The sequence below is a fragment of the Motacilla alba genome, chromosome 9 (assembly GCF_015832195.1).
Source record: "Motacilla alba alba isolate MOTALB_02 chromosome 9, Motacilla_alba_V1.0_pri, whole genome shotgun sequence".
NCBI classification, from domain to species: Eukaryota; Metazoa; Chordata; class Aves; order Passeriformes; family Motacillidae; genus Motacilla; species Motacilla alba.
In genome coordinates this window covers 23,883,019-23,907,733 of record NC_052024.1, presented here as the reverse complement: position 1 = coordinate 23,907,733, position 24,715 = coordinate 23,883,019, and the positions used below count along the sequence as shown (strand labels likewise).

The following is a 24,715-nucleotide window of genomic DNA, read 5'->3' as shown; positions in this document are numbered from 1 at the left end:
CACAAAACATTATCAGTGCACTCGTGGAGATGAAGGGAAGAAACTTCCCCAGTGAAGGTGCCATAAATCAAACTGTCCCCAGCCTGGGAGCAGCGAGGCAGCTCCTCCTTTGCTCAGCAAAAAAAATCCCTTTTGAGGCTGGTGGTGACGTTAAAGCAGCCCCAAATAAAGAATTGCACCACACAAATCGTGTCAAATGCCACCCCCTCCCAACCTTGTGGTGAAACCTCTTCCCCGTGTAATTCATCTCCGGGATTTTGCTCCTTCCTGCCATTTGCTGGGATTATTTTTAAAGCTGCACTTTGCAGTTCCTGATTTTCTGGAGTTTCAGCCACCAGGCAGCCTGGGAGGGAAGCAGGGATCAGCTGGGAACAGGGAGGGATTCAGCTGCTCCCGGGGGTCAGGAGAGAAAATTGGGATAATCCGGGCTGAGCAGCTGGAGGAGACACCTCAAGGGAAAGGTTAATCCCAAATAAACCCTGTGATATTCCCTGTGTATCCCGGCCCTTCATCCCTCCAAAGCTCTGCCTGGGGGTTGGAGTCTCCTCCAGAAAAGCTGGAGAGGGATTTTAACCAGGGCAGAGCAAGGGGGAATGGCTTCCCACTGCCACAGGGAGCCTGGGAAGGAATTCCTCCCTCTGGGGAGGGCTAGGATGGAACTCCCGGAGCAGCTGTGGCTGCTGTGGAATCCTGGAAGTGCCCAAGGCCAGGCTGGACAGGGCTTGGAGCAGCCTGGGACAGGGACAAGATGAGTTTGAAGCTCCTTTGCTGTGATTCCCACCCCACAGGGAGAACAGGGCTCCAGGACACTGAAACCTCTCAGCCCCGTTCCCGATGTTTGTCCCATCTGATGTTGGTGGGGTTTGGTACTCCCAGGACTGCCGGGATGCCCTCCCTGCAAGCTGCTGCCCAGGAAGGGGGTGAGGAGTCAGACCTGGCACAGGAGACCCCTCCTCCCCTCCCTCCCTTTCCCTCCCCCTGCCCGGCCAGGTCCCCCCCGGGAGGAGCAGCTCAGCAGTCCTAGGAGTTCCCTTCTCCCTCTCATCCCTTAGGAATTCATGGGAACCTCGAAGGGGGGTTGCCCCTGCGCCGTGCCCGCTCCCTGGGTGGCTGTGCCCACCTCCCCACCCTGCACAGTGTTTAATTTTTAACCCCCGTGCTGCTCTTGGGGTAGAGCTCATTTCCCCCCAGTGGCTGGGACAGGCTGGAATTGTGGTTTGGATCTGTGCTGCAGACAGAGTGGAAAACCCAGAGATGTTCTGATTCTCGTGGGCGACCTCAAGGGTGTTTCTCACACAAAATCCTGCCCCAAAGTCAGCTCCTAACCCGATGCAGTGTTTCAATGTTCCAGTTAAGGGTTGCTGGTTCTCCCCTGCCCCTCCACACCCTGAGGGCTGCGATTGCAGGGGCCTGAGGGCAGCTGGCTGCTGCCACATCTCCCACAGCCCGTGTGGAAGCTCCTGGTCCATGGGATTGACGCTCCCCGTTTCAGCCACGGAGCCTTAAAAGGTCTCCTCGCCGTGGAGTTGGGAATGGGAACGTTTGCGTGTTAAACTTGGCTTCGGTGACCCAGAATGCAGAAACTAGATTAGTTTTTTTTAGCAGAGTTATTTATAGGAGACTCTTAACGAGTTACTTTAAATTACTTTTAAAGAAGGAAAGAAAGGGAGAGGGTGGCAGCGGGGATTTGTGGCGGGTCCCTGTGGTCCCTCGGGGTGTGGGAGGGAGGATGTCACTCTTTGTCACTCGCTGTGACTCCCTGCAGTCACCCACAGCCCCACACAGAGACAATGCCACCTCCTCCCAAACCCAGCCATAAAATCATGGAATGTTCTGGGCTGGAGAGGACCTTAAAGCCCACCCAGTGCCACCCTGCCATGGCAGGGACACCTCCCACTGTCCCGGGTGCTCCAAGCCCCATCCAGCCTGGCCTTGGGCACTGCCAGGGATCCAGGGGCAGCCCCAGCTGCTCTGGGAATCCCATCCCAGCCAGGAATTCCCAGTTCCCAATCTCCCACCCATCCCTGCCCTCTGGCAGTGGGAGCCATTCCCTGTGTCCTGTCCCTCCATCCTTGTCCCCAGCCCCTCTCAGCTCTCCTGGAGCCCCTCCAGGCCGTGGCAGGGCTCTGAGCTCTCCCTGGAGCCTTCTCCTCTCCAGGGGAGCATTCCCAGCTCTCCCAGCCTGGCTCCAGAGGGGCTCCAGCCCTGCAGCAGCTCCGGGCTCCCCTCTGGCCTCTCTCCAGCAGCTCCTGCTGGACCCCCCAGATCTGGGGGCAGCTTTGCAGGTGGGGTGTCACCTGAGCAGGGCAGAGGGGCAGAATCAGCCCAGCACAGAGGGGGTGTTTGGGGCTGTCCGTGCCTGTGCCCGGGTCAGGCTGAGCTTCTCTTCCACCCCACCCCAAACCCCTTCCCTCCGGGCTGCTTTGATCCATTCTCTTACCAGCCTGGATTTACGCATGGGATCGCTTGGGATTGTCCCGACCCAACAACTGCGGGAATAAAAGAGTAACATTTAAATTGAAATCTTATTTTTTGTGTGTAACAAGAAACCAGTTACAATAGCTACTACAACAACATTAGCTAGCACCCTAGTTATAATTTTTTTAAAAAAGAAAGCCAAGCCGAGAATAATTGAACAGAATACCAAGACCACGGGATTTTCTGCCCGTCGGAGCGGCGTTTCCTCGCCGCCAGCCGGCGTTTCCCGCAGCTCCCGAGCGGCGGAGCCGGAGCCCGGCCCCGCTCCGCCCCCGCCCGCTCCGCCCGGGGCCGCCCCGCGCCGGCGGCAGCTCCGGAGCGCGGGGGCGGCCCCGGGCCGGCGCTTCCCGTGCCCGGCGGGCAGCAGCGCTCCGGGCATCCCTGACGCGGCCGCCCTCCGCTTCTCTCCGGCAGGATTCCCGGGAGGATGGCATGGATTTAGGCAGCGACGCCGGCAGCAGCCGCTCCGGCTCGGAATCCAACTCCAGCAAAGCCACGCCGTGCTCGGAGGGCAAGTCCTCGCCGTCCGCCGGCAGCCTGGACCTGGCGGCGCTGGAGGACTCGGAGGAGGAGGAGGAAGAGGAGGAGGACGGGGGGTCCCCGCCGTCCCCGCCGCGCTGCCCGGCCGCCCATGGGCGCCGCTGCGGCCCCGCGGCCGCCGCTGCCCGGCGCTGCCCCCGCCCGCGGCCCCCGCCCCGCTCGGACCCCGCGCAGCGGCGGCGCGGAGCGGCCGCGGGGCCCGGCGGGCGGCGGAGCGCAGGGGCGCGGCCCCCCCGGGACCCGCAGCCCCCGGCCATGGACTGGGCAGCCCTGGAGAGGCACCTGGCCGGGCTGCAGTGCCGGGAGCAGGAGCGCAAGGCGCGGGCCAGCCCCGCCTCGGTGAGTGGCGAGCGCTTTGGGGCGCGGATGGGGCGTGGAGCGGGGGATCGCTTTGGGATCCCGCCTGGAGGGATGCTGCCGGGGCTGGCGGATCCAGCGGGAGGATGTGGAGCTGCTGGAGAGAGGCCGGAGGAGGCCACGGAGATGCTCCAAGGGCTGGAGCCCCTCTGCTCTGGAGCCAGGCTGGGAGAGCTGGGGGGGCTCACCTGGGGAGGAGAAGCTCCAGGGAGAGCTCAGAGCCCTGGCAGGGTCTAAAGGGGCTCCAGGAGAGCTGAGAGGGACTGGGGACAAGGATGGAGGGACAGGACACAGGGAATGGCTTTAAGCTGCAGGATGGTGGATTTAGATTGGATTTTGGGAAGGAATTGTTCCCTTGGGAGGGTGGGCAGGCCCTAGCACCTCTAGCTGCCCCTGGATCCCTGGCAGTGCCCAAGGCCAGGCTGGATGGGGCTTGGAGTAACCTGGGACGGTGGAAAGTGTCCCTGCCATGGCAGGGAATGAGATGAGCTCTAAGGTCCCTTCCAGCCCAAACCATTCCACGGTTCTCCAACTTTCCCGGCGCATCCTTGGGCCCTGGTGGGGCCGGTTCCCTGCAGCTCCAGGCATGTGGCAGGGGCCGGTGTCCCCGGCAGGAGCCTGGTGCCACCACCAGGCTGTCTCAGAGCTGGGTCCCCTTGGAGAGGCCAAGGAATATCAGCTTTTCCCGGGCTGGGAGCGGTGCCAGGCTGGCGCGGGGTGCTCTCCTTTCCTGAGGAAAGAACCTTCCCAAGGCCCTGCTGTCAGCCGCAAGGATCCCCCGGTGCTGTTTCACGGAAACCCCTGTGAGTCGGGGCCTGATCCCATTTTTCAGGGTGATTTGGGAATTGCACGGAACTTCTGAGCTGCAGTGATGTGAGAGGAAGGAGCACTGCAGACACCGGTGACACGGCAGGGCTGAGGCTCTTCCACGATGGATGAATTCCAAAGGAACCCACGGAGCCTCTCTGGAAGCTCTGCAGGAGCCTTTGGGTGCCTGAGGAACCGTGTGCCTCACCAGCCGTGCCCCGTGGCCTTGCCTCTGGCACACATGATTTTTTTTTTCCGTGATTTTTTTGTTGTTTAAAAGGCATTCCATGCCCCAACTTCCTGTGAAGTCACCTCGCTGCTCGGGGAGGTGGGGATTTCCCCCTGAATCCTTGAATTACAACTAATTGGTGACAAATCTGGGTGGGTGCTGGGCAGGATGAGTAAGCTGAGGGATGAGTGGGACTGCTGCCATGCAGGGATGCTTTTTTCCAAAGCCTGAACACCGGAGCCTCAGTGCCTGGAGGAACTGACAGGTAACAGCTTTAATTACAGTCATTTGTGCAGCAACTCAGCCTGGAGAAAAGGAAAAAAAAAAAAAAAAAAAACACCAAAAAGAAAAAAAGCCCACCTCATTTTTGTGGTTTGGGAGCTGATTTCTCCAGCATTATCTGGTCAGCTCTGCTGGCACTGCTGGAAACTCTTTGCCTCCGGGCATGAGTTTACCCAGGTGAGCTGTCACCGAAGGAATTCTACCCCTGTCAGGGTTTTCCTCCTCCATCCTCCCGTTCCCTCCTGCAGGCACAGAGGCCCTGGAAGGAATTCAGGCTGCCTCACGCCCTGACTTGTCCCGCGCAGAGCTGGGCTGGGAGCTTTGCAGTGCAGATCCAGGGCTGGAATAGCCTGGATGGACACCCAGAGGAGCCCAGGGCATGCAGAGCATCTCCCAGGGGTGGGACTGAGCTCCGGGTCTCTTCCCCACCAGGAGCTGGAGTTTGCCACCCTGCAGATGTGACTTTCCCGGCGTTTGTGGCCCTGGAGAGACTTTGCTCAGCTCCCCAGCTGTCCTGGAGGCACCTTTGCTCCAGGATTCCCCTTCCCTTGGCTCCCAGGGGTGAGGAGGAGGAAGAGGTGTTCCAGCTCTGCTCCTTCCCCCCGGGATCAAAGGGAAGGGCTGCTGGGAAGGGACATTTTCCCTCCTGGCTGGCTGGCAAGGGCTGTTTGATGTCCCCACGGCACCTCCTGTCCCTCCCTGGCCATGCCTGTGAGCCCCCAGCGTGTCCCACGAGCTGAGTGTCCCCAAAACCTTCCAGGCTGAGCCAGACCGAAGTGAAAGTCCCCGGGTTTCTCTTTGTTTTCTCTGCCCTCGACATTTCCCCGCGGTTCAGGGTTTGGAACAAACCCTCGCCTTGCCCGCTGGGAGCCCAGGAGTTTGGAAACACGGGAATGGTGGAGAGCAGGCGGCCAGGGAGCCAAGGCAGGGCAATGCTCTGGATCGCTCCTGCCTGCTGGATACCCCCGGAAAAGGGGATCTCAGTGGGATAGGCCTGGCAGGGACAGGAATCGGGGTGGGAAAGCAGCCTGGACGGCAAGCGTCTCCTAGGCTGCTTGCTCCAGGGATCCAGAGAGATATTTGGGATTGTTTTATTAAATGTGATTTATTCGGATGATTAAAATCGAGGTTTTTCTGCTGTCAGGAGCGGGTTTTCTCGGGGTTTAGCATGCCCCAGGTGAGGGCAGGGCAGGGGACACCCCAGGGGACACGGGTGACCCTTCAGGGGCAGGGGCTGCTCCCGGGGCTCTGCTCCTCTCCGTGGGATCCCTGCCTGCTCCGTCCTCCTCCCAGCCCTGGCTGAGCATCCCAGCCCCGACGCAGGGATCCCTGCTGATCCCCAGGGCTCTGCTGGGCCCTTGCAAGGCCACAGTTGCATTGAAGAAATTTCCAAAATTAAATATATAAATAAAATTAAATAGATAAATATATTTATTAAATATATAAATATAATCACTTCCAAAAATTAAATATATAAATAAAATATATAAATATATCTTTATAAATATAGAAGTATATAATGTAATAACTAAAAAAAATAAATATATGTTTATAAAATATATAAATACATCTTTATAAATATATAAATATATAAATAGAATAACTTCCAACATTAAATATATGAATAAATATATAAATATATCTTTATAAATATGTAAATATATAAATAGAATAACTTCCAAAATTAAATATATAAATAAATACATAAATGTATCTTTATAAATATATAAATATATAAATAGAATAACTTCAAAAATAATTATATAAATAAAATTAAATACATAAATGTATCTTTATTAAATATATAAATATATAACTCTTAAGTTCCAAAATTAAATATATAAAAACAAGTATATAAATATATAAAAATAATAAAGATTATAAATGTGTAGTTTAAATAAAAGTATATAATACCACATAGTACAAAACTTAAAGTTTAAAGTTTTAAAATATAGTAATATATTTAAAACAAGATAAAAATTTTAAAACAGAAACGAGTCCTTCTTAACCTTCTTCTTCTCCTTCTTCTTCATAAGTTAAAGTAATATTATACAATTAAATTTAAAAATCCACATTGCACTAATAAATAGTTATTAGGTTAAAGATAAAAATAATTTAAACACCATTTCTTAATAAAACAGTTTATCCTTAAAAACCCTTATAAAAAGAAACACATCACCATTTTTTACCTTGTTAAAATAAAATACTGCAAAACTCACATGTAACATAAATAAAAACTAATAACCATCGAAGTCCAAGCAGCAAACGCCATCCCACCATGTCACTCTGTGCTGAGGGACGAGGGCCGTGCTGGGCTGGCAGGAGGAAAGCCCCCCTGAGGAAGCCCCACCGTGGCTTCAGGAGGTGTTCCATCCTGGAGGGTGGGCTGGGATGCTGCAGCTGCACTCAGTGGAATTGCTGAGGGACCTTTGGTGACATCCTCGGCTGCAGGGATGTGCCCCGAGCTGCTGGAAAGGCTGGAAGGGGAATATTGATGCCACCAAAGCCAGGGCACGGCTGCTCCGCTTCCAGGAGGGGAGCGAGGCCACGGCTGCTCCCGCGGGCTGCGGGCGGGCTGAGCGGGCCTGGAAGCTCCTACCAGGAAATTTGGGAAGGGTTTGGCAGCTTCTGCTTGGCACTGGCAGCCCCTCTGCTGGGAGGAGCCGAGGCCCAGCGGCGTGGGATGGCCCTGGATGGGTCCATCCTGGATGTCCCAAATCCAGGGGCAGGCTGTTCTCGGGGTGGGCTGACTGCAATGCTCCTGGGGGCCAGGTGGGCAGCTGCTATCTAGAAATGGAGAATATTCCTGCCTCTGTCCCCCAAAAAGGACTAAATGGCAGGTTTTGGAGCTGGATTGAGTGGATGAGGTCCCTCCAAGCCTGAGTGACTCTGGAGTTTTCTGGACTCCACCTAAGAGGGGAAACCTCTTTCCTGAAGGCACCTGGAGCTCAGAAGGTTCACTATGGAGATGCTTGGCTCAGTCTCCTCACCCAGCTGCAGGAAGCCACCCCTTCCCATTTTTTTTCCATTTTTCCTCCTTTCCTCAACTCCTGGCAGCATCCAAAGTGGTACCAAATGTGCCACGGGGTGATTTATGGCCCTCAGGAGCCGTGGAGGTGCCGGGGAAGCGGCGAGGCTCCGCTTGCTGTGTCTCTAATGGCTCGAATCAAATCCAAATCAGCCTTAATGGCTTTAATATTCCTCCCATTGCCTCTCCGAGGATAATTACAATCAATAGGAGGGATTGGCTGGGCAGAATATCTGCGAATCCTGCAGTCAGTTAGAGAAACCCTGGCAGGAGGGGAGGCGGCTCAGGCAGACTCGGCCGTGACGCGCTGGGCAGGGAGGGAGGGATGGAATTGCCCACAGGCTTAGTGCAGGCAGTGCTGCTGAAAGCTCATCCCTGCAGCTTCCAGGCCTTCTGCAGGAGCTTTCCTGATGGGGAAGGATGTGCTGGATTTTATCTTTTCATCCCTGGAACACTCCAGCCTGTGCTGTGACAGATCGATGGTGGTTATCCCGTCCCTGTGGCGGTGAATCCAAGGAATCACACATCTGTCCAGACACTTGGACTCCTGCATTTCCAGTGTTTCAGGAAGTTACATGCGTGTCCTTCCACGGGCTGCTGACCCTCCAGGCTGTGCTGAGCCCCTGGAGGTGGGCATGGTGCTCCTGCTTCCCTCGGAGCTGTCCCATCGGTGTCTGGCTGCCCATGGAGCGGCCCTGGAAGGCAGCAGAGAGCACCCAGAGCTCTGAGCTCTCCCTGCGGAGGGTGGAAAAGCCTCAGGTCTGTGTTTGAAAGCAGCTGGGAACCTCCTGGAAGTGTTCAAAACGCGTGGAAGTGGCACTTGGAGACGTGGTTTAACAGCGGAGACGATGGTGGTGGATTCATTTTTGGATTTGATGCTCTTAGAGGGCTTTTCCAGTCTTAATGATTCCGTGGAAAGACTTCAGGGTTAGCCCAGGATATTCCAGAAGCTGCAGGATGGAATTTAGCATGGACCATGGGAATATCTCCTTTTTGCCTGTGTCTCTCTGAAAACATGAGACTAATTCAAAGCATGGACTAAAATCTCGAAACAATTTCATAATTGGCCATGGGCAGGAATCTGATTTTCATGGATCAGAGCAGCCAGAATGGAAGGAGAAATGTATGGAGCAGCTTGGCACGAGGGAGGAGGGAAATGGAGCCAAGAGGTGCTTGTTCAAGCCACCTGGGAGTATTGGTGGAGCAGGATTTTTGGGAATGGGGGCTGGGATCCAGCCCAGACCTTTGGTGTAAAGCCCTGATCCACCTTGGAGCGCTGGCCCAGACACTCAGGGAGCAAATATTGGCTTGGAGGTCGGCAGTGGGTTGGTTCTCACTTAAAATGAACATTCATTGCTTGATTGAGCCAGCCTGAAGGGCAAGTTCCCTCCTCCCCAGGGATATGAGGATGTCTGGGATGGGAACAGCCAGGGATTAATGCCTGGAGGGAATTTCTCCAGCCAGGAGCTGTCAGTGTGAGAATTTCTGCTTGCAGGAAATTGCATTTTTGTCATTGCTCAGCCAGACCTTCCCTGTCCACCTGGCAAGCTCCTGTCCCTGCTGGATCTGAGCACCAAACTCCTCCCCAGGCACCTGGAAAAGGGAATTCCATCATCAGGGAGCTTCTCTGGGGTAATTAATTTACTGCGAGGTTTTGACATGGAAAACAAACCTTCTGAGCGTGGACAAAGCTGTAACTGTGAGTTGTTGCAGTGCCTGGGGTGGGATGAGCTGCAGGAATGCTCCATCCCTGCTGCTGGAGGCTCAGGAGAGCCCTGGACTTTGGCCACTTCCCACCCAGCTCAAAGGTTGGCTGGGAGACTCCTGGTCCTGCCCAGGCGAGCAGTGCCATTCCCTGGGAAAACATCCAGAGGTATTTTGCAGCTGCTTGGTGGGAATTCCACAGATTGGAGGGGTGAGCCTTTGCTGCTTCCCAAACCTGGCCAGGCAAAACTCGCAGGATTAAAAATCCTGAGGAAAAACTCGATTCCCATCACTGCTGCTGAGCCTTTCCTCAAAGGAAACACAGGAGGGAACCGCCTGTGGATTCTGCCTGGATGGATAATTCTCCTTTATCCCAGTGCTGCCATAATGTGAATTCCTCCAGGTGATGCAGCCCAGTCGGTTGGTGAGTGAATGTTTCCTGTGGGATGTGGAAAAGCTGGAAAAGTTGGATTTTTCCATCACTAATTGTGGTGCAGGCAGCAGTAAATCTCCCTTTAATGTGATGCTTAGGGATCGTTGTTGTGATCTGGCTCTGTAAAACCAGTAAAATTTATCGTAAATGAGTATTTTTGGTGTTTGGGAATCACAAGTAGGGAATCCAAAAGATTTCCAAGGAGAGGAGTGAGCATTTATGCCAGGCAAAATTTGGAATATCTCAGAACAGTGTTGTTTGTTTTTTTTTTTAAATAGAGAGATTCTGCAGCCTGGCACCCCTCCCCTAATTCTTCAAATTCCCACTTGAACCCGAGTGTCTCAGGTTGGAATAGCAGCAGGCAGCAGGAATTTTGATTTCCCAGGATAATAATTATGTACTTAGGCAAATATTCCTTGCTTATTAAGTGGGATAAATGCAAGGCAGGGGGGGTTAATTCTCACAACTGCCCTGTGCTGTGCAAAACCTGTTATTTTCCCTGTGGATGGAGAGGATGGATGTGGGATGGGGTGTCTGGAACACCTGGAATTGTGGAAAATCCAGGTGCACGTGGAGGGAGAAATTGAAGGCAGAGGATATTTAAAAACCAGAGGAAAATGGGTTTATTCAGTGCAACCCCAACCACGCTGAAGATCTGCTGAGGAGCACTGGAAAACCAGGATTGTCCTGACCCCAAAATGTCAGGGACCTCAGGGACGTTCTAGTTATTCTAAATGATTTAAATATTGTTTAAGTATTTAAAGATCTGTTTAAATATTCTAAATATTGCTCCAAATGCCCCGCACACCCTCACAGAGTTTGTTTCTGCGAGCAGCAGGATTGCCTCAGCAGTGATAAGAGCTGCAGGAATTGTGATTTATTTCCTTCTTCCTCTCTGCCTGGATTTAAGGTGGCTTGGATTTTACTGGTTGGAAAAGCAGGTACAGCACTTGATTGTTTTATAAAGTTTGTGTAGAAACTGTGAAGAAACTGCTCAAAGCACAATTACTCCTTCTCCTAACAGCAAAACCCCAGGAAAATCAGTATCAGTGACATAAATTTGTGTCCCCATCTCCTCAGGATGTGCTGCAGCCCAAAGGAGCTTTAAGGGAGCATCAGATTCAGTGGGAAAAAAAATGGACATTTTGAGGAGAAAACCTTTTGTAAAGATATATAAAATCCCAGTGTAACTCACCAAAGTTGGGTGTAATCCCCACTGGGAGGAAATGTGATTTCCCAGCTTCTCCCAGTGTCTCACTGTAGGTATTAATTTATTTTTAAAAAATGAAGCAGTTCAGAATAATCCCATCATCTGCTCAGTCCAGTATTTTCCAAGGCCATGATCCAGGAATTCCTGTGGGATTCTGGGCACAGCAGCACTGCTGGGGGGGCTGAGGAGAAGCAGAATTTGGCGTGTTCAGGCTCCTCAATCCCAAATAATTTTGCTTTTGTGTAGGAATTTCTTCAGTTAGAACTAAAAAGATTTAAAAACCTCTCTTCCAGCTCTGGCTCTGAAATCAATCCTGCTCCAGCAGAACGCCCATGGACTCAGTGGAAAATGATTTTCCCTCTTCCAATTATCCTTTCACACGAGGTGCTCCATAATCCCTCTTTCCCTGGAGGTTTTCCAGCTTTTCCAAGCCCTTGGATCATTTTGGGGCACCTCATCTTTCCCCGGGGAGCCGTTTGCGTCACCAGAGTGGGAGATTTTATTTATAGCCCCCATCTGGGAGCGCAGCTCAGTGATCTATAGATCTCCTTTAATGAGAAAATCACACCCAGGGCCCTTTATTCCTGCTGCTCCTCTGGAAATCCGAGAGGAAATAGGATTTCCAAGGAAAGAGAAATGCCAGGCTGAGATTTAATCCCCTCTATGGTAGAGGCAATGTTAAAAAATAAAAGAGAACTCTATTAAAGTGCTGGATTCTTTATGCACACAAAAGCTGCTGGTGTGTGTGGCCCCTGGGGAATCCAAATGCTTTTAGTGAGTGATTAAAAATTGAATCCAAACTTTTTATTCCGTGTAATTCCTATATTGGATTTATTAAAGAGGGATTTGGGGAAATAGCAGCATTCTGTACCAGGGTCATCCTCTGCTCTGGCTGCTTGGCCTGGCAGGTGTTTGATCATCAGCTGCTCTTAGGACTTCAGAAAAAAAAATAATTGTGGGAATCATTTTTCCACGTGGAATTCTCTGTGTGCTGCATTTGCATGAATGCATAATATCCAAGCTCTTAGCATTTTCTCTGGCTCATCCCAGCTGCTCCTTCCTTTCTTCTGCTGCTTTCTCATCTGTTATTTCTTGGTTTAAAAGCAGAAAGGCAACTTTCAGCTGGGCCTTGCAAAGATCCAAGAGGCCTTTTCCTGAGAGGAACATTCCCAGCTTGGCCGCCCTGGGAGCTGCTGGGAGCAGCAGGGACACGTCCTGCTGGAAAAACTCCTCCAGAACCTTTTCCAAGGCTCTGTTTCTGGGAAGGGCAGAGTGGGTGAAAATCAGGGCATGCTCCTGAAAATCATGGATACAGCCTTGACCCCCTGTTCTTCTAGAATTCCTTGGAATCCATCTTCAAGTGGCCAAATTGGCTGATATTTCCATATATTAATTATATTTAAATGGCTCAAAATGGGTGCTCAGAGCTCAGGCAGCCCTTCTTCCTGCTCAGAGGCTGCAGGAATTGTGCCTATTCCCAGGAAATACCAATCCAGGCTGTCCATAAATCACATGGATGAGGGCTTCCCACATTTTACACCTGTTCCCATGTGCCATATTCCATGTAAATAAATATATTTCACAAGATGAGTTTGGCAGTGCTGCTCCTGGGCCGTTCCCCATCCCGTCCCTCTGGCATGGAGCAGAAATGTGTGTTATTCCCAGGAAACTGTGCTGCTGTTTGGGATAGCTCTGTTCTCCATTCCCAATCCCTCCTTCCTCGTTATCCCTACATTTCATACTCCTGGAATGACTGGGATGTACAACTGGAACTGCTGCTACCCAGGAGAGGGGCTGGAGAGCTCCAGAAGGAATTCCAGGGCCTTCACAGCTGGCCTGGGGAGTGCTGGGGGCCTTTGGCAATTCTGGAGGCCTTTGGAAATGCTGGAGGCTTTTGGGAATTCTGGAGACTTTGATAATTCTGGAGGCCTTTGGGATCTTTGGAGGCTTTTGGGAACTCTGAAGGCCTTTGGGAATTCTGGAAGGCTTTGGGAATTCTGGAGGCCTTTGGGAGTTCTGGAGGCCTTTAGGAATGCTGGAGGTTTTTGAGAATTCTGAAGGTTTTTGGGAACTCTGAAGGCCTTTGGGAATTCTGGGGGCCTTTGGGGGCTCTGGGGCCCTTTGGGAGCTCTGGGAGACTTTGGGAACACTGGAGGCTTTTGGGAATTCTGAAGGCCTTTGGGAATGCTGAGGCCTTTGGGATCTCTGGGGCCCTTTGGGAATTCTGGAGGCCTTTGGGATCTCTGGGCCCTTTGGGATCTCTGGTGCTCTTTGGGAATTCCACAGGCCTTTGGGATCTCTGGGGCCCTTTGGGAATGCTGAGGCCTTTGGGATCTCTGGGGCCCTTTGGGAATTCCGGAGGCCTTTGGGAGCTCTGGAGGCCTTTGGGAGCTCTGGAGGCCTTTGTGAATCCTGGGCCCTTTGGGATCTCTGGGGCCCTTTGGGAATTCCAGAGGCCTTTGGGAGCTCTGGAGGCCTTTGGGAATGCTGAGGCCTTTGGGAACCCTGGGCCCTCTGGGCTCTCTGTAGCCCGGAGCCAGCGCTGCCCCGCGGATCCCGCACTCGGTCGAGGCCCTGGGAATGGCTGCAGGGGCTCTGGGGTTTGTGTTGGAGCAAATCAAACCAGAAGCAAACGGGAGCAGTTCGAGGCCTGGGTCCAACCTCACAGCTTTCCATACCCCGATCCCCGAGGGAATCCCAGGGATGAGGCGTCAGCGAGGCAGCAGCTGCAGCTTTAGAAGAGGATTTTGGTTGTTACAGGAATGGAAATGGATGTGGAGGGAAATCTGTAAGCATGTAGCTGGTGGGGAAATGACAGTTTCCTGGAAAATAAACTTTCCCTGGGGAAAGGCACCAGGAGCATCCCTGTGCTGCTGTTCCCAGCATGGAGATGAGAATTCCTTGGAGAAGCTGAGCACTCCTGTGCTCCCAACACAGCAGGGGGATTTAGGTGTCCCTCAGAGCTGCACTTCCCTGCTGCAGCACCCAGTCTTCCCACTGCCATTGCTGCCTCGGGTTTTAGCTTTTATATTTCTCAGATTCTGAAATAAGACTTCATAACCTAAAGCTGGAACTGGACAATGAACTGCAAGGTGCAAATGGAGCAGAGCTGAGCCAAGGCAGAGACCCCGGGAGCGCTCGTGCATTTTGGGACCATTTGGGTTCCTCTTGGGGGCAGCCCTGGCTGGGCTCTTGTGCTGCCCAAGGTGGATCCATGGAGGAGATGCTTTGAATAAATCCCTGCTTTATTCTGGAGCTCTGCCCAGCCTCTGCTCCAGGGCAGCCTGCACAAGGCATCACCACCTCCCTTCCTTCCCGTGCCTCAAGGATTGGGTGCCTCCCATTCCCTTTCTCTGTTTTCTCCTGAAAACCCAGCTGGTTCCAGAGCCAGACTCAGCTCCAGCCCAGCCTGAGCCCCCCTACTTCCCAATCCCTCTGCTGTCCTGTGGCTCCATCCCAAAATAAAACTGCAGCTCACACCTTGATGCTCATCCCAGTGAATCCTCTGCCTTTCCTGGGAATTCCTGCCACCAGGAACTCCATGGCTCAACTCAGGGCTCAATCTGATGGTGTAAATGGGAAAAAAAAAAAAAAAATCCCAAATCCAACCTCTAATGACCCCTCCTGTGCCTGTCTGTAAAAACTGGCTCAATTCCAGCAGACACCTTCAAATGAACCAGCCTGGATCTCCATCCTGGGGAAAGATTCCAGGAAAAGCTGCAGGCTGCCAGAGCAAGAAAAGAATGCCTGAGGTAGAACAGGAGAGGGAAAAAAAAGGAGATTTAAGAGACCAGAGTTGTTTTCTTGCTCTTATATGGTGCTGCTGTGCCACCAGCAGCTCCCTCGCTCCATGACTAATGAGGCTCAGCTGGGATCCACCCTTGCTTATCCTGTTATTTTTAGCTTTTTCCAGCCTCCTGCTGGCTGTGCCTGCCCTGTCTTATTCGAATTACTGAGTCTGCACCCCCAGTGGCTGTCCAGGGCAGGCAGGAGTGGGATTTCTCATCCCTGAGGGAATTGTTTTGGAGCTGGCAGTGACACCCGTTGGGGAGGAATCACCTTTGTGAGCCAGGCAGCTCCAGACAAGAGGATTCCTTTTTTTCCTTTTTCCCAGTGACCCTGGGGTTGGCAGACAAACTCCAAAAATCATCTTTACATCCGCTTCTTAAAGGCTGGGAATGGAAAACTGTCCTGAAGCAAGAGCAGGGCTTTGATCAGCCAGGGAGAGCAGGGATTCCATGGAAATGCCACTGGGGTGGGAGCAGGTACAGAAATCCCACATCCTCTCCTTAGCAACCATTAAGTTCCTGGTCTGGGGCCAAAAGCCATTTCTGGATGGAATCTGAAACCTTTGAATTGTGGCAGAATCCCTGGAATTGCAGGCTGGCCATGCAGGCAGAGGGAGCGGAGCTGATTTAAATCCAGGGGATTCATTAATTCATTAATTAATCCTGAGTGTCCAGTGTGCTGCACCTGCATTTATCCAGCCACAAAAACCAGGCTGGGTTTGCTCCATCCTTCCCAAAACCCCTGATCCCAGCAGGGTTTGAACCTCTCGGATTTGGGGACACTTGGGTGCATATTTTAAAGAGGCCCCTCAAAAAGAGTGGATTTCTGCCAAAAACTTTGGAGTTATGGGCATCAGCCTTCAGAGCTGAGGGAAAAATCCCCTTCTATTTTTGTCCTGACCATGACTCAGAGGAAGATTTGTCCCTGCAAAGTCATTCCTTTTTTGAGGAGGCATTTAAAGGCCGCTGCTGTCACCTGTTTGGATCAGGATATTCCTATTTTTGGTGTTTGGCTCTGTTTAAAAAGACATTTTTTTTCATTCCACATCCACTTTGTAGCGTGCTGTGTTTATTTTTTTCAGCCTGCAAGTCCCAGTCCTGGGCTTTTTCCACCCCTTTTGCAATTAAAATTACAAAATAAAGCCATAAAGAAATGAGGCCTCTCAGCTGTTCCCACCAGGAAGCACAAAGGGAATAGAAAAGGATGGATGGGCTGGAAGTGATAGCAGCGGGATAATCCCATCCCCATTCCCAGATTTTGCCCTCTGGCTCCCTGCTTTATTTCTAATTAATAACCTGATTTTTGTTGTTGGCTGAATGCAGGTGCAGCACACTGGACACTCCACACTCAGGACTAATTCATTAATGAATCCCCTGGATTTAAATCAGCTTGGGCTTCTGCAGTTCCAGGGATTTTGCCACAATCCAAAGGGCTCATATTCCATCCAGAAATATTCCCCGGAGCGGTAACTGAAGGGTTGAGTAGGGGACGTGGGATTTCTCTTTGTGCTCCCAATCCAGCAAGGTTTCCAAATAATTCCTGCTGTCCCACCCTGTCTTTCATCCTCAGGGAAAATCCCTTGTTGGGCCATTTTCCCCCTCTTGGAAAAATCCATTCATTCCTCTGCCTGCTGCTGTTCTAATGGGGCTGGAGGGGGCAATTTTGTATTTTTCAAATCTCTTTTCAAACGTTGCAAATTTATATTGGAAAAATGAAAATGAACCAAATAAATGGGAGAGGAGGGATAGGGAAATTTGGCTGGACAGGCCTGGACGTGCCGCCCATGGATTCGAGCAGGGCTGATAAAAACTCCTAAATTTGTTATCAGAGATCAGATGAGGCTGTTACTTATGGGTCACTTCAATGATTTTGGTTTATTCTGGATCAATACAGCCGAAACTTTGGGAATCTCTTCCGGATGGCTGTGGGAGGGGATGGGTGCTGCCAGCATCCATCACTCCAGCCCAGCCTGGAGCAGCAAATGGGGTTTGGAGGCAGGGTTGGTTCCCTGGAGTCCCGTGCCGGGTGTGATGTCCCGGCTGGCAGTGCCAGGCTGCTCCTGGCAGAGGCACAGGGATGAGCTGGGGCACAGCAGCTGCAGGCAGGACAGCCTGTGCTCCCCAAGGACTGGGAATTCTGTGGGAACAGCTGTCCCTGCTCTGGGGTTGAGCTTTGGTTGGGGTTCAGCTCAGGAGATCCCACCCAGCCCAGCCCCTCTGTTTTCCTGGAGTGCCAGGTCTGTGTGTGCCAGCCAAAACTGGGGAAAATCGTTTGGAGCTGATGGGATTTGCTGCAAATCCTCTCCCAAACTGTGCTGCAGAGCGAGGAATTTGTGGATTTACTGATGCTCAGATAAAACCTGATTTTTCCTGCTGGTGCTCTCCATAGATCCTGCACACTGGGAATGCTGCATTTCCACAAGAACTGTTGATTCCTAACAATAGAAATAAATCAAATTGCAAGGAGGCAGCTGGAGCTTTTCTGTGCTGTCTCCCCACACTCCTGAAGTGCTGGAGATAAATTGATGGATCCGGGAATGGCTTGGGTGGGGTGGAATTTAAAGGTTATCCAGTCCCAATCCCTGCCACAGGAACACCTGCAGCCAGCCCAGGCTGCTCCAAGCCCTGTCCAGCCTGGCCTTAGACACTTCCAGGGATGGTGAATCCTTGGGAAAATCCATTCCAGGGTCTCACCATCCTCACAGGGAAGAATTTCTTCCCAGTATCCCATTTAACCGCTGGCACTGGGAGCCATTCCCTGTGTCCTGTCCCTCCAGGCCTTGTCCCCAGTCCCTCTCAGCTCTCCTGGAGCCCCTTCAGGCCCTGGCAGGGCTCTGAGCTCTCCCTGGAGCCTTCCCTTCCCCGTTCCTAGCAGTGGATCCTTGGTGGGCTCAGACCTCACCATCAGAGCTCCTGGAAATTCCCTTTTAAGCACTTCTGATCCAGCTTTAGAAACTGTCCCAGTGAAAATGGAGCCCGTGTGGTACCATTGAGCCTTCCTGGATGGCTTCCATGGAAAAATCTGCTTGTTTTCCATATGTTTGGTGGCTTTTATATCACTGGAGAGTTATAAATACTTGGGTGGCTTAAATGAATCCCTGCAATTCCCTGTGAAGTGTTTGGATCAGGATGGGGAATTGCTGCATCCTTCTGCTCCAGGCTTTTAGGGAGGGGAAAATCCTGCTTTGGTTGTGTGTTTGTATCCCAAATCCACCCCTGGTGCTTCAGGTGGGGTTGTAAAGGTGCTGCTTGTAAAGGATCCAGAGAATTCCAGGGAAGTAGAAAAGGCTTGGAAAAATGAAGGACATTGGGTCCTTAACCTGCTGGAGGTTTATTCCCACCTGGAGCAGAGCAACACCTCCAAAATGAGGGAAAAGCCCTGGGCCTCATCTTCCTTCAGTAAGAAAGGAATAGTGCCGAGCATTATCCATGGGTGTAATCCAAACAAATGCTCCCCTTTCCAACAGATGTCGAGTATTAACTGATTAAAAATAATCGCTTTTTTCTTTATTTTTCTTGCTGGATTTAAACCCAGGGAAAGCTTAACTGGGCTTAAAGAGGAGCTAAATCCCTCACTCCCAGGAAATCATCAGCAAAGAGAGCTGAAATCCCGGGATGCTGGGTATAATTCCTGCCTCCATACAAGCTTGCTGTGCTTGGGAAGCCTTTGGGAGCCCAGCAGGAGCATCCTGGAGTGCTGGGGCTGGGTCCCTGTCTCTCCCTCTCGTGGGTGTTTTCCCTGAGGATCATCATCCCAGAGGGTTCCATGGGCTGGAGCCCCTCTGGAGCCAGGCTGGGAGAGCTGGGAATGTTCCCCTGGAGAAGGAAAAGCCCAGGGAGAGCTCAGAGCCCCTTGCAGGGCCTGAAGGGGTTCCAGGAGAGAGGGACTGGGGACAGGGGGTGGAGGGACAGGACACAGGGAATGGCTCCCACTGCCAGGGTTAGATGGGATATGGGGAAGGAATTCCTGGCTGGGAGGGTGGGGAGGGGATGAAAGGGATTTTCCCAAGGATGCTCCTGGATCCCTGGCAGTGTCCAAGGCCAGGCTGGAAGGGCTTGGAGCAATCTGAGATAGGGGAAGGTTTCCCTGCCCATGGCAGGGACTGGGGCTGGATGGGCTTTAAATTCCTTCCAAACCAAACCATTCCCGGATCCTGCAATTCTCTGAAAACTGAGACCAAACATCCCCAGCTCTTGGACTCCTCCCTGATTTTCACCTGCTCCACGCTCCAGCTAGTATTTATTTTGGGATTTGAAAAAAAAATCACTTGTTGAGCCTGGCTTTTGTATCAGCGGGGTGGGTTGGCCAACACCAGCCTGGAAAATAAACCTTCCCTCCTGATAAGGCCCCTCTGGGAATGCCTGCGGGCAGGAAAACATTCCCGGTGTTTCCAGCAGGAATTCCACGTCTGGGCTGCCTTGCTGCTGCTCCTGCTTCTTTCCCTTCCCATTCCAAAGGTTTGTGGGTGAGCCCTTGCAGCTGGGGGGGATCAGAGCACGACACGAGTGTGTAAAAATCAACGCGCGGGACAGTGGGAAATGCCAAAAACGCCGGGAGAAGGGCTGGATGTGGCTTTGCTGTGAGTAATAACCCGGCATCCTTCCCTCCCTCCCTCCTTCCCACGGCTCCCAGCACCGGGAATGGGAGGGATCGGCTTTCCTGGCCGCCTTTTCCCTTTGAAGGAGCGTTTTCCCAGCGGGAATGAGGATGGGAGAGCCCATAACCTCCCTGTGCTCCTCCCTCCGCCTGTTAATGATTTCCTTGGAGCTGGGACAGCCAGGGAAAGCAGAAAGCCTGGGAATTCTCTGGGACAAGGCTTGGGATGTGCCAGGGGGCTCCTATTAGCTTAGGAATGGAAAAAAAAAAAAACTAATAATACAAGCATGGAAGCAGAAATTCTCTTTCCCCCAGAATTGGGGATACCAGGTGTTTCCTCCTTCTGTAGAGGAAAATAATTTCGGTTTTTCTAATTTTTTTAATATTTCTATATTTCTAATAGTCCCTCTACAACTTCCTCCTTCTGCAGAGGAATAATTAAGGCAATTCCATTGTCTCACCGGCAGAATTTGAGCGTCTGGTGAAGCTGAGGTTTCTTTCAGGGATGTGCTGCCTGTGCCATGGATTGAATTCCCCGCTGTGGGCGTGCAGGAATCAGGCCTGTCTCATTCCTGGTGCCCACCTCACCTCCAGGGCACGCCCTGCCCCGAGCAGCACCTTCCCAATCCCTCTGGACCAGCCCTGGAGGGGTTTGGAGGGCAGGGTTTGTGTCAGCCCCTCTGGAGATGTTCTCCAGGGATTCCCGAGCCACGCGTTCCTAACCCAAAGCTGGTTTGGGGAAAGCTTCAGGAAAGCTTCTCTGGATCATCTCACCAGTGGTATCAGACCCCTCAGATTAGGGGGTGCCTCGCTAAGAAATGCAGCCCAGGCAGGGCAGGCACCCCTGGGTTTCTTTTCCCAGTGAAAAGGGGTGGTGGGGGTGCCAGGAGCTGCCCAGTGTGGAAAGCAGCAGCCTGTGTTCATCCTCATCCAGGAGCGCCGCTGCTCCCCGCTGACCCAGCTGGAAAGCTGCCAGAGCCTTTCCCTCAGTTTAATCCCTCTCAGCTTTAATCATTACCTGCCGGCCCTCCTCCTGCCTTCCTTCCTGCTGGGCAAGCAAGCAGGGCTGGAGCAGAGGAGCAAATCCAGAGGTCAGCGATCATTCCTGGCCTTTCCCACTGCCTTCCTGGCCTTTTCCAGCTCTGGGCCAAATCCAGAGGTCAGGGATCATTCCTGGCCTTGCCCACTGCCTTCCTGGCCTTTTCCACCTTTGCAGCAAATCCAGAGGTCAGGGATCATTCCTGGCCTTGCCCACTGCCTTCCTGGCCTTTTCCAGCTCTGGGGCAAATCCAGAGGTCAGGGATCATTCCTGGCCTTGCCCACCTCCGTGGCTGCCTCCATGTCCTGGGGGCAAACAGGTGGCTCTGCTCACTGGAATTATTTCCTGTGAGCAGGTGGCCACTCCTGGAATTATTTCCTGTGACCTGGCTCACTCTGGAATTATTTTTCCAAAAGGAGAAACTTTGGATTCCTGGGGGATCCACTCCAGCCCTGGGAATGGGGAGGTCGGCACCAAGCTTGGGGTCACCGCTGGACCTCGTGAATCCTTGGTGGGCTCAGACCTCACCTCCTCAAAACTCCCTTTTGAGCACTTCCGATCCAGCTTTAGAAATTGTCCCAGTGAAAACGGAGCCCGTGTGGTTCCACCGAGGGGGGGATTGGGAGTTTTCCTTGCGATGCACACAATCAATGGAATTTGAGTCTATGTAATGTGTGGAGCTGCTTTTAGCCTGCCACAGATCCTTCTCCAAACAAAGCCAAGGTTATGCAGCAAATTGCAGAGCGGGGATGGTTTATTTGGGTGAATTTTTATTTTGTGTCTGCATGAATGGGATTCTCTGCACATCCGGGAAAAACCAGGGATGACTTCACTCTCTCTTAAAAATTTATGCAGAATATATTAATTTTTTTTCTTTTTAAATGAAGTGTCTTTATTTATTTTTTTTTTTAAGCTGCACTGCTGCAGGGGAGAGAGAGCACTGGGAGGAGGGTCTGGGGGTTCTCTCCATCCGTGCCCCAGCTGCACAGGGACTCCAGGGATTCTCCATCCATCCTCCCACAGCTGCTGCAGCCCGTCTGTGCTGGTGGGAAGCTGGGAGAGCTGGGGCAGGGTGATGATCCCACAAAGGCCTTTTTTTTCTAGAGGCACATCTGGTGTGGGGGAATCAAATCTGAGCTGCCCTGAGCAAGTGTTCCTGGATTTAGTCATGCGAATCCCTCAACAGCTGGGCCTAGGAGCAGGAGAAATCCCTGTTTGGAAAGGAAGGAAGGAGGGGAGGATGGAATTTCTGCTGTTCCCTGCCTGGCTGGGAGTGCCTGGGGCATGGTGTGAGCCCAGCCTGTGACCCCATTATCGCTCTCTGGTTGTTTCAGTGCCCCTTGCATGAACTATGTCCAGACAAAAAAAAGGATCGAAAATGACATTTGGGGTGTCCTCACCCTGCAGCCAGGGCCAGGCTCTTTAAATGAGGCTGTTTGGGTTCGTGTTGAGGTTGGAAAAGACCCCCAAGATCACCCAGCGCTCACTGAGCCACATTCCCGAGTGGCTCAGGTTCATTCCCACCCCCTCGTTTTTTGAACCTTTCCAGGGATGCGGCTCCACCGCTGCCCGGGGCAGCCCCTTCCCGTGCCTAGCCCACCCTTCAGTGCAGGAATGTTCCTGATGCCCAGCCTGCTCCTTTCCCGTTGTCCCCTGGCTTTCCCTGCCCCAAACCCCCGGGGCCAGCCGGGCGCTGGGGCCGAGCTCCGCTCCCTCCCTGCCGGCTGCGGGAGGTAAAAATAACCGGGAATGTAGGGCACAGCCTCTCCCAGAAATTCCCGCGCGGGATTTCCGAGGCAGCAGGCGCAAGGAAAGGTGTCTGGAGCTGCTATTTCAGGCCCGGCTGCTTTGGGGTGCCCCGGGGCCGCGCTCCATCCCCCGCCGGGCGCTCCCGGGGGGCTCGGGGGGGTTCGGACCTGCGGCTGCCGCAGCACGGCCGGGGCCGGGGGAGCCTCCCCGTGTCCAGGGGAGGTTTGGGGGATTTTTTCCCCCTCCTGGAGAGGAGCGCGGCCGCGGCGGCCCCGCCCGGAGCCCGGCGCGGAGCGGGCGGAGGCGGCCCCGGCCCGGCCCCCCCGCGCTCCCGGGGCCGCCGCTGCGCAGGCGGAGCAGCGCGGCTGCATCCATCTTCCCGGGCTGCCTCCTCCTCCTCCTGCTGCTGCTGCTGCTGCCTTCTCCCCATCCTCCTCCTCCTCCTCCTCCTCCCCAGCCTCCTCCTCCCCCGCCGGGGCCGCGGCGGCTGCGGGCGCTGCCGGCGGGGCGGCAGCGGCGGATGATGCACCGAGATGGTTCACCAGGAAAACTGCTCCTACCAGGTGAGGGGCGAGCGCGGCCTGGCCCCCAGCCCCGGGCAGCTGCGGCCAGCCCCGGGCCACCCCCGGTCAGAGCCAGCCCCGGTCTGTGCCACCCCCGGGGCTGCGGCAGCGCGGGGCCGCCGCTTCGGGTTTGGACCGAGCATCCCGGGGTTCGCTCCGAGCATCCCGGGGTTCGCCCCGAGCATCCCGGGGTTCGCTCCGAGCACCCCGGGGTTCGCTCCGAGCACCCCGGGGTTCTCCCCGAGCACCCCGGGGCTCGGCAGGCAGAGCAGCCCCGGGGCTTTTGTGCTCTCCATGTGATGTTCGGGGGCTCAGCGAGGCCGGGGATGCCCACATCCCTCTGCCTGCATCCCGCTGCCTTCCTGCCGGGATAAAACCGCTCCCTGGGAGCGAGAGAGGCGCGGGATGGCCGTCCCGGAGCTGCCGCAGCGCAGGGATGTCTTTTTCAGAGCGTTTCCTGCGCTTCCCACGTTTCTGCGGGCGCAGGATGGTGATTCACAGGCTGCGGTGTGCTCCTGGCTCCGCAGCAGCCGGCGATGGCGGTGCTTGCGAGCGGGCACCCCGGGCGCCCCCAGCCCCGGCGGTCCCCGTGGCGGGGGAACATCGCGGTTATTTCAGGGGGGAAGCTGCGAGCTGGGCTGGGCTTGGGGCTGCCTTTCCCTCTGGAGGGACGAGGGGTGAGAGGATGGGTGCTGTGCGTGCACCTGCTCGGGAAGCAGCTCTCTGGGGGCTCGGTGGCTCAGTTAGGGGCTCGATAGCACAATTAGGGGTTCGATGGCACAATTAGGGGCTCGGTGGCTCATTTAGGGGCTCGATGGCTCATCTAGGGGCTCGATGGTTCAGTTAGGGGCTCGATAGCTCATTTAGGGGCTCGATAGCTCATTTAGGGGCTCGATGGCTCATTTAGGGGCTCGGTGGCTCAGTTAGGGGTTCGATGGCACAATTAGGGGCTCGGTGGCTCAGTTAGGGGCTCGATGGCACATCTAGGGGCTCGATGGCTCATTTAGGGGCTCGATGGCTCAGTTAGGGTCTCGATGGCACATTTAGGGGCTCGATGGCTCGGTTAGGGGCTCGGTGGCACCGGCAGGTTATTAGATGCACCACCACCTGTCCCTCTGGCACGGCGATGCTGAGGAATGTCTTTGCCTACGTGCAGTGAGGGTGTTTTGGAAACCCCCATTCCCAAACATCCCCAGAGCTGGACCCTCAGCAGGCAGGGCCTTGCCCAGGCCAGCGCCCCTTCCTTGTTTTTCCTCCATTCCTGTGTTTCATTCCAACTTCAGGCCGTGTTTTCCAACAGAATATCTCAGATGCAAAATATCTCACCGAGGGAAAAGATACGAAACAGACAGGAGCTGAAATGATTTTTCACGGAATATTTTCAGTCTAGCAATTCTGGAAGTGAATTTCCATTTTAACCTCTTCGGAAAAAAAAAATATCCTGGGGTTTTTTTCGTGTTTTTTTTTTTCTTTTTTTTTTTTTTTTTCCCAGCCTTTTGATTTCCCTGCAGCTCGGAGCCTGTTGCTCTGGACAGCCGGGATAAATGGTGCCATTGTTTGGGAGCAGCGGATGTTTTCCCAGCATACTCAGGAACGCACGGGTTAAAGGTTGGGCATTGTTTCCCGGCTGGAAGGGCTCCGGGGGGTGGGATGATGATGATGATGGTGATGATGATGCCGAGCTGCGGCACGGGCCTGGCCAAAATCCCTGGGTGTTACTGCGCCAGTGCTGCCGCCTTTCCCTGCTTCCATCCCCTGCTCGTTTACGGATTGGTTCCTCTCCTCCAAACCCATAAATATTAGAGGGGAAACAGCCGGAAACCACCCAAATCCTAGGGGAAGAAAAATCCAGGGAAACATCTTTTCAGTTGAAGTGTGTTTCCAAACCTTCCTGGGGAGCTGCAGAGATTA

At 53.5% G+C, this 24,715-nt stretch overlaps 1 protein-coding gene across 2 annotated transcripts in view; it reads left to right on the top strand.

The window, feature by feature from the left end:
- Positions 1-6,174, top strand: part of LOC119704743 (IQCJ-SCHIP1 readthrough transcript protein-like) — a 50,470-nt gene extending 44,296 nt beyond the window's left edge. For both annotated transcript variants that reach the window (XM_038146394.1, XM_038146395.1), the window contains exon 5: positions 2,893-6,174. In XM_038146394.1, coding sequence (XP_038002322.1) covers positions 2,893-3,612 — 720 coding nt within the window. In that variant the 3' untranslated portion in view covers positions 3,613-6,174. The remainder of the gene's footprint in view (positions 1-2,892) is intronic.
- The last annotated feature ends 18,541 nt before the right edge of the window (positions 6,175-24,715 follow it).